Source organism: Streptopelia decaocto, assembly GCF_964273445.1.
Source record: "Streptopelia decaocto genome assembly, chromosome: 6".
Lineage (NCBI taxonomy): Eukaryota > Metazoa > Chordata > Aves > Columbiformes > Columbidae > Streptopelia > Streptopelia decaocto.
This window is the reverse complement of record NC_138660.1, coordinates 16,297,167-16,306,998: the sequence shown is the minus strand read 5'-3', so window position 1 is coordinate 16,306,998 and position 9,832 is coordinate 16,297,167. Positions and strand designations below refer to the sequence as shown.

General features: G+C 42.8%; 1 protein-coding gene across 1 annotated transcript in view; it reads left to right on the top strand.

The window, feature by feature from the left end:
• The first annotated feature begins 2,106 nt into the window (after nucleotides 1-2,106).
• RASA2 (RAS p21 protein activator 2) overlaps nucleotides 2,107-9,832 on the top strand; it is a 48,758-nt gene continuing 41,032 nt past the window's right edge. Inside the window, exons 1-2 of the mRNA XM_082054928.1 lie at nucleotides 2,107-2,318; nucleotides 8,905-9,010. Of these exons, the coding sequence (XP_081911054.1) occupies nucleotides 2,258-2,318; nucleotides 8,905-9,010 (167 nt within the window). The 5' untranslated portion in view covers nucleotides 2,107-2,257. The remainder of the gene's footprint in view (nucleotides 2,319-8,904; nucleotides 9,011-9,832) is intronic.

The window sequence follows — 9,832 nt, the reverse complement described above, 5'->3', positions numbered from 1 at the left end:
CATATAACAAATACATTTTTCTCTATTTCAAATGATAATTAAAAAGACAGGTGGCTTATCCCAAGTCTGTGCATCTAAACAAGATGTTAGTTAATCCTCCTTTATGACATATCCAAAATTAGAACAAATACACTGAACGATACTGCTGTCTTCTGTGAAAGCAGCTAACATGACAGCTAAACTACAGGCAGAAGCATATGAAGTAAGCCACTAAAGGTCATCATCATTTTTATTTCTCCTAAACTTCCTTAATATAGCAATTATCACTGACAATTCAACATCTGGGCAGACACAAAAGGCTATTGCAGAAGATCTCCTACTTACATCCTCATGGTTAAACAGGAAATCTTTCCCCTAAGTTTGAGAGTTAGCACACCAGTGTTTGTCCTAACTATATCCTTAGCTGAACAGACTTACCTGTCATGGAGATGCTCCTAAAATGTAACTTTAAGAGAGGCCGAAAATGAAAATAATGCAATTGAAACAGTATTCTGAATATAGCATGTTAGATTAAAACAAAATGGAGTGCCAGGGACATTGGCAAAACCAGAAGTTGCATTGATAACGTCAATAGGAGGCCTGTGCTTTGAAGGAAGCTGATGCTAAGTTAAACAGTAAACTCCAACTGTAATCATAACTTTCGAGATAGTAGGGAAGAACTAGTCACACAATCTAACCTCTGAATTGTTGCAACCCACAGTTTAAGCCTATGTCTTCATTCTCAGAGTGCTACCCTGTTTCTCAGACCGAAGCGCTGACACTGCCTGGTTTACCACTGCCTCAGTTCACCAGGGCAGCCAGGCTGGATAGCCAGCCGCAGAAAATAGCAACCTCCACTTGTGCTGTAGAAGAATCTCTCATTTCTAACAGGTTAACATTCAGCTTATGCAAATTCGCGCCTTTGTGTGGATTTGCGGTTTGCATGCACACAAATACACCCATTACTGCTGTGATGAAGCAGCTTATTCCGCACCAACCCCTTTCCCGCCACCTTTAAACGTGTCCCTGTGCTCCCCAACCATGATGTGGAGCATGGGCTTGAGGAAAGAACTTCACCACTGCCAAAGGGCTATAGGAAAAGCCACCAAGGAATGAGGCCTAGCAGTGCCTGATGATCAGATTACAAGGCTTGATGCTCTATCTTTAATAATAGCAAGATTTTTGCAGGAGAAATAAATGGTCAGAGCATCACAGCAGGGGATTTCAATTAGAAACAAATGACAGATGCTGACCTGACACTTTCCAAGCTTCCCTTTGCTATAATAGAAGGACAGACTGAAGAGGGCTTCCTAGGCCTCTACTGCTTCCTAAAACAGTTTTTTAGCCTGCTGAACTACCGCTGTTTTAGGGTATGTCGGTCACTAAAGGCTGCCACCAGACGCTGCCTACAGGGCCTGGATGCTGATGTGCACACCTGAGTGTCACCAAACTGGCCAGGCCCCCACCGCTGGCGGCTGGTGGGTTGTAGAGCTCAGACAGGCACCCACCACCCGTGTGGGACCGGCGCCAGCTCCAGGTGCAAGACCCCAGAGTTTCACATCAGGATCTGTATCTTCAATAAATGTCGGTATAAAATATGAGGCAATTCTTGGTGAAGGCGAGCTGCTCTATGAGCTGCTAACTCCTTCAGGTGTCTGCGGGCTCCAGTGAGCAAAGCATCGCCCGTTCCAGCCACAGCACGTGCTTTCTTGGGCAGCACTGGAAGCCGAACCATTTCCTCCTTGTTTTATGGCATTTCTGACATGGCCGAGCCGGCCAACGCAAACAAGACACAGCAGGAGAAGATTCGACAAAAGCCGTCGCAGCTTTGCACTGAAGCAGGTACCCAGCGGACTACAAATCAAAGCCACCGGCTCTGACACTCGTTTCTGCCGTTTAATGCGTTGACACGGTAATACAGGCACTTAACGTGCCTCAATCTCAGGCAGGGAGCGGTGAAGCTGCAGAAGCAGCCGACACCACCGAGCACCGCGGGAGGCGGGAACAGAACAGCAAGACCCCCCCGGGCCGGGCCTGTCGACCGGAGCTGCCCGGGCCGAGCCCCGGACACAGCGAGGGCGGAACCGCCGCGCAAAGGCCTGCTGGGAGGCGGGAGTCAGCGCGCATGCGCCCCACCGCCCCCCGCCGCTCCTCGGTCTCTGGTGCCCCCGAGGGCGGTGGCCAGCGGGGGCGGGGCGGCTCGCGGGTGTGTGGCGGGGCCGCGCCGCTCCCTTCCCCCTGCGGCGCACCGCACTGCGCAGGCGGCGGCGCTGGCGCGATGGCGGCCGGGGACGGCGGCGACGAGGTGCGGGTGTTGCAGAACCTCCGCGGGAAGATCTGTAAGTACGGCGCGGTGCCCGGCGCGGGCTGCGGCGGGTTGGGCAGGGCCGGGCGGGCGCCCGGGGCCGCCGCGCTCAGGTGGCCGTTCCCTCTCCCGCCCCGCGGCGGGACGGGCGGACGCTCGCGCCACGGCCGTTGGGGCCGTGGCGCGCGGGGCGGGGGGCGCTGAGGGACGGCTGCTCCTCGCGGCGTTGTCCCCGGGCCGGGCGGCGAGGAGATAGAGCCTGGGGGGCCGGGGCCGCGCGGAGGCGGCGCCGGGAAGGGGCTGTGTGGCGGGCGCGGCCGGCACGTGCTGGCGGGGCCGGGAGGGCCGGGGTCGGCGCGGCCCCGGGGCCGGGCGGGAGGGCGGGATGCGGCGGGGCCGTTGGAACCCCGGAGGCGCTGGGGAGCGCTCGCTGCTCCGAGGGCTTCCTTGAGTCGGCGGGCGGGCAAAAATGCCCCCTCCCGTCCAGACCTCGGGCATCGGAGTCTGTTTGTCAAGCAGAAATTGCGAAATTATTGATGTGCAGGAAGTTGGTGGTAGAGTGCTGTTCTGGAAACGGTCATTAATGCTTCTGTTTCTTTGTGTAGCGTGTGTGCGAGTGAGACGGAGGCAAAGAGAGGCTGGTGACTTTATTTTGGTGGTTAGGAAGTGCTGACTAAAAATACCTGTACACTCAGTAACGTGGGAAACCGAGGGATGAGCTGGGGAGGAGGGGCCGGGGAGGGCAGCACGGCGTGGGGCCGGGGAGCGCTCCGGAGCACGGGAGAAACAGGATGTGCAGCGGCTTCCTGAGAGGTATCGAAACACATTCATACCATTCAGATGCAACCCGTTTATTTCCTTTCTCACGCAGCCGATCGACTTTTTTGAGAATGAAGCAAAACAAGTTGAATTGGGCATGGCGCTGGGACTGAGAACCGGTTGTGAAAATCTTTTGAAGGACTAGACTTGGTGGAGGAATGGAGTCGTGTTTACTTAGATATTGTAAGGCAGTATAGACTTGAATGTGTCTTCAGTAAATAGAAGACTAGGTCATGAAAACAGGAGGCTGCATGGAGCTACAACTGTTCCAATGTTAACGATAAAGAGAGTGATTGCCTGCTGAGTAGGCAAGGCTGAACACACGCTTACCTGAGATCTTGTGTTGGTAGCAATTACCACAGAAATAATACATACCAGCTTGCCTTTAAAGAGAAAAAGCTGTTAATTTTGAAACTAAGGCAGTTATGACTGAAGCTAACTTATTTGTTGACACAACTCTGCTTCCTAACTTATATCATAAAGTTTTTGTGAATACTGGAGAGCACAACATTCAAAGAATTTTACATGTTGTGATGCTTGAACCTGATAAAGCTCTTCCATTAAGCATTAAAAGACAAACCCCAAAATGTCTTGAGGCTTACATCGAAACTAATTTTAGTGTCCCATTTATGTGTTCTGGATTGAGCCTGCAGTTCTATTGTAACTTTGAATGTTCATTTACCTGGCAAAAGTGATAGTAAACCAAGAACTATGACCTGCTTCCTAGGAAATACATGAGAAGTTGGTTGCCAAAGATGGACCCTGTAAGAACTGTAGGAGCCCATTTATAAAATGAGTGGAAGTAATAGTTGTGATAGGAGACGTGTCTTAAAACAGTGTCAAAACCTCTTCAAAAACCAACTTGTTTATTCTAACAAAACAAACCCATTGTTTAAAAAAAAAAAGACGAGGTAGTTATACTGTGGAAACTTGTAAACCATCAGATCCCTAGATGCGCTCTTGGCTTCTTTGCGCAGCACATACTGTTTTATTTTCACTTCTTGCTAGTATTTTACTAATGTGTTTTTTTAGGGGAAAACACTCTGAATGAACAGTAATAGCCAAATGTAATTATGTCATTCTTCTGGATCTGGAGGGTTTAGCAACAGCAGACCTCACTTTGGGAAGTTAATGTGCATAGTCTGTAAGAATCCCTTGTAACATGTTTCTTAGAAGTGGAATACATTTCTGCGTCTAAGCTTTGTTGGCATTTAAGCTGCTACAAGACTTGACACTGACTTATTTTATATGTGTTGTACGAGAGAGTGCGGTAGTTTTAATGAGGTAGTGTCAGTTCTGTGTAATTCTACATGTATAGAAAACACCATCTGTAGTAAGCTCTTATTTAGATTGTTGTTTTATAATACACAAATAGATGGTAAAATTTAAAGTTAGTGATGTTATACAAATCATCACTACAGGTTTAGCATTGGGGTATATACTTGAAGGTGGCTTAAGTTGCTATTACATACCTAGCAGTGAAAAAACGGAGGAGGAAAACGTGCAGTCCCTGGTACTCTGTTTTTTGGTTTACCGGCGTTTACAGCCAGTCTCCTGCCTCCTGTTCTCAAGAGGCAAGGTGAATTGGTCTTACCAGCTTAAGATCCCATAATGTTTTTTTGAAAATATGGCATTACACTTCAGCAGATTTCCACCAGAAACTCACTGAAGGCCTCTCTTTTCTTTATGACAACTCTTTTGTATTGGTGGCTCTATTTTCTCTGTCATAGTAATGACAAAAGCACTTTACAATGGTACGTGAATAGGATGTCGATTTAGGCATATCTCATAGTGTAGTGTTTTAAGCTGTATATCTAGCTTCTCTTTTCCCTTTATGACATACAGTAGTATGTTTTAAGGTGGTAAGTGATTTTATTTGTTTTGGGTTTTAGTGAGTTTCCTGAAACCTGTGTTGGTGGAGCACTTGGAAGATGTCTCTGTGGTCTCCTAGAGCTCATTTGACAAAATTCAGGACACGTTCTTTTCCAGACTTGTTGCACTGAGTTGTTAGCACTGCGTGGTTATCTCAGATTGTGCCGTGCTCCTGGAGTGAATCTCATTGTTGCTATATGATATGTTCAGTCCTGTGAAGTGAATACTTTGGAGTTTTTGTGCCTTAATGTCTTCTGAATTTCTTCGTTTGCAGTCCCTGTTGGAGGGCGTACGCTAATTGCGTACTTTGACTGAACAGAGGATATAGCTAATAGCATTGATGTATCCCACCTCTGGCTTTTGCTCAGTTTCTGATAAACTGTTAACAATGAACAAGCTTTAACTTGATATTTTCGTGTAGTGTCTACATTTAATAAATGCTGTGCAGACAAAGAAGTTTGACAGAACCATTGAATTTGATAGGTTGCTCCACTGCTATTATTAGCTCTGTTATTACTAACTCATAAATTAAAATAATATGGAGAGTTTGAATTTGTTAAAAGTTGTACACCTGAATTCCTATTGCTCTAACACTTGAGTTTTTATTATCATTGCAGATTTTCGCTTTTGTTTGATCTAATCTTATCCTGAAGTGAGATTTTACTAGGTATTTATATAGAGAACCTAAACAATATTTTCTAAATATTTTAAAGCCAAACCAATATGCATCATTGGCCAAAGCATGGTGTTTTCTTTTGTTTTTTAAATTACTGACGTTATTTTTTTGCTATTTTCCCAAAGTGGCTGAGTGGCAATAAAGTTAGTTAGTTTATAAGTCAGGTAACTAATTGCAATTGTGAACTTCTATATTTTCAAAATAAAAAGGTTGATGTTTATTATTTCAGTGATGCATTTCATGGTTTCCCTATTGAATTAGGCTACTAACTGTGTCATTTGAAAATAATTTCTGGTCTATGTTAGTCTGGTGACCAAAACTGGTGAATTGATGTGGTTGATACAAAATAAATAAGTTATTCCTGCTGTTTCATCACTTGCACATTTCACCATTTATAGGGCAAGTTTAAGTATCACACTATGTAGTTTTAAATGGCGGCCTCTGTGAAGAGTCTTGAAATGTAGTTCCACAGTTAGATCTAAAATGTGTTTAATTTTTCTCCCCAAAGCAACTTCATTTAGTGCTTCTGACTAACCATTCATACTACCTCCACTTCCTAAACAAACTCTTGGAAAACACTGGTGTGTATTTCCTCAATATGCTTCTCTCACTTCTTAACTTTTTTCCTTTGCATCCTTTGAAGAGTGAAATATGTGTGGTCTTCAGAATTCAGAATTGCATACTCGATGAATGCACTGAAAATCTAAACTTTTGAGCAGGTATCTGGTGTTGTTCTTACTTGATTTTTATGCAACCATTATAGCCTTAGGTTTTTGAGGGAAAAGTGAAGCAGTGTAATCAGTCAGAGACTTGTACATTTTTGTTGCTTAAGAAGCTGCTTGGAATTCTGAATTGGATCACTACATAGCTGAAAAGTCCCCCACAGTCACAGATATTAAGAGGTGTTTGGAAAGATATGAAATCTCGTGTACTTCACCTGACAAGTTCTCTGAGGTTATTTTTAACTCAGAACTGAGAATCATCCCCGCTTCCTCCCAAAAACTCAATAGATTTGTGTGTGCCTTAAAGCTAAACACTTGGGCTACAAAATAAAGTTTTTAATCTCATTAGAAAATCAAAACTTGTATTTTTTCTATTCCCTTGGGTATAAATTTTCTATTCATACTGAAAGTCTGCAGTATAATAGAAATAAAAATTGTGAATTATGTAGAAATATTTCATTTTTACTCTAAGAAAACACAAAGCTATAGTAATTGTGATTTACTTTCAAAGTGCACTGTACAGTGCCTTTACAGTGCCATTTATGTAATGTTATATCTTAAATACTTTAGCTTCACCATCCTATTTTTACCTTATCTTCACCATCCTATTTTTACCTTAGCTTCACCATCCTATTTTTACCTATAGAGTATTAACTAAAAAACAGATTTTCTTATCAGGAACAACTGATATATTCAGTTCTTGACAAACTACAGTATCAGAAGTCTCTGGGAACTACTGACCTCTTTATTTTTGTTTTTTTGGGTTTTTTTTGGTATGTTTTATTAAAATAGATTTTTTTGAAGTAATGTTCCGTCTCAATCTGTCAACATCGTGTGGTGTTTAAAAATAATATGTAGACTTCCTCCTCTCCCACACCCAAACTGATGAAAAGCTCATTGACACTTCAGAGAGCACAAGTTTTAACTGTAGAAGTTACTTAAGCATCTGTTCATTCTTTCCATCCATGTATGTTCCCAGACTCAGAAAATGCGCGAAGTTCAGTCTCTGTCCCCGTTAAACTGTCACCGTTCAGACACAGTTGTGGTAGCCTTTCCAGCACCAGGCATTACTTACTTAACTTCCAAGACTGTAATTATCTATCTGAAAAAAATGGAGGGGGGCTGGAGAAAAGAGACAGAGAAAACAAAATTCTGATTTTACATCTTAACAGCATAGGCAATAAAGCTTATTCCACTGTACTTCATAGATGCAGGTTTTTAAAAAAGAAACATATGTATGACACTTCAAATACAGTTTCAAGCTGTGGTCTTTGAAAGTGGAGGTGTTATGTTATACAGACGTAATTAAAACTCAGTACTTTGATGTAGTTTTCGTCCTATTACTTTTTAATACCTTATAAAAAGTTTAGATAAGGTTGATTCCAAGTTTCTTTGGGAGAGGAATTTCCAGTAGTGGGTAAGGATGAACGCTACTGTAAAAGGTCCTGGTTAAGAACTAATGCAGAGTATAGTTCTGGTTGCCTGTGTTTAATATTATATAACAATTAAAGTGGAACAGGGACAGACAGTGGCTACTTACTGATTAGGAGCCTCTCATGTGAGAGTATCAGAAAAGCTTGTCTTGTTTCTTTTAGCAGAATGAAAGGTGAAAAGCGTCTGTGGTCTTCAAAAACATCAAGAAGGGAAGGAAATATCCAGTGGGAAATAACTGTTTAAGCTAAAGGACAGTGTTGCTGTAAATAAATGTAGATATCTTTGGCGTTCAGATTTTGGAAGAGCTTTCCCATTTGAACATTGGGACTTGGGTTTTTTTAGCTGTAACTACTTGAAAGTAACCATTTTCTAACGGGCTGTCTGGTGTCAAGCCTGTGTTATTGCAGCGGCTTAGACTCAATACGCAGCAAATCTTTGTATTCCTGTGTTGGCAATCATCCTGTCTCATTAGAAACTTCCTTTTCTACTTGTTCTTATGCATGTTGCATCTAGTCAGTAGGTGATTTTCTGTTTTCTACTAGACTGGACAGTTAGAAAGAAATAGACAGTGCTTATAGCTGAACCTTTGAGAATATATCAGTCAACTTAAAATCAGCTGTTCATTGTGGGAAATGAAATAAAGATTTGATCAGTAAGTTCTTATTAATCAGCTTCCTTTAGCCAAAACATTTGCAGAGAAAATATGAAGTGAACAATAGCTCAGCCAGATTATGTCTTGGTCTTATGACCTCGTGCTGTATCACCTCAGGCTGTGAGCTTCTCAGATTTAGCAAGCTGCTCGGGGTCAAGCCCAAGAGGAGCCCTCTCTAGGGAAAGTGCAGGTGCTGCAGGAAGCAGTGGCCATGAGTCAGCGCCGTCCTGCTCCTGTTGGCTCTCATTTCTGGTGGAGCAGGATGGAGCAATTCCTGCTCGCTGTTGGATCTTGTGAATCGAAAACAAATGTGGAAATGTGTGCTAACTGAATGGAAAAGTAAATTTTGGACATGCATTAAAACTGTAAAATTCTTATGCCTAATACTTTGTGGGTTTCTCCCCCTCAATATTTACAGTCTTTTTTTTTTTTTATTTATTTACAGATGACGCCAAACACTTAGTACCCAACAAAATGAGAGACTTTTTCTGTACCATAAACTTGGACCAAGAAGAAGTTTTCCGTACACAAGTAGTTGAAAAATCTTTAAGGTAAGCTTAATTTTTCAATGGAGATGATAAGCAGGACTGCCTCAGTTCAGATTAAAAACAAGATATGTATCAATGTGCATGTGGTTTTGCTTGTACCTCTTTCAATTGAAAGCTGACTTGTGGCAACTACTCAGAAATGTTACAGCAATGTGTAAATCATGAGAGTAGTTGAAATAGGACAAAATCGAGGCTGGTGAGTAGAACAGTGGTTTTAAAAATGAAGCATGCTAAAACGTATTTCACTATTACTTTTTTCTGTACCATTGGGCAGCGTAATGTTATTTTTCTTGCCAGGTTGTTTTCAAGGGAAAGCGATCTGCTTGGTAGTTGTTCTCCATGTTATTTCCTGCTTCTGACATGTTGGTCTGTATTAGTGGAATTTTGCTTTTAGTGTCGGTCTTGTAAAACCTGTTTCTAGAATGAAGGAACTGGAACTTTTCCATGTATGAGTTTTGTGCACTGTTGCATGTCCCCCTGAATAGGCTTCCTTCTCTCCTGAAATTCTTGTTTTGGGCACTATAAGCTGTACTGGCACAGCATGGCTTGCTTTGCCTGCCTAAGCAGTGCTTAGTGGTAGATTGTGCTTCTGTCTTAGAGCCTTAAAACAATCGAACAAAAGAGTCATGATAACATAGGTGCAGCAGTGTAGGTCCTTTTATGTCTCAAAGCTTTAAATTCACTAGTGACCCACAATGTAGCATTGTTGCAGCTGCATTGCTCAGAATATCTGAGTGACAGTTTGTTACCTGGAGGAGGCATTAAACCACCTTCTTAAAACCCAGAAAGCCTGTTCAAACTTTTGAAAATTTTCCTGATTCTTAT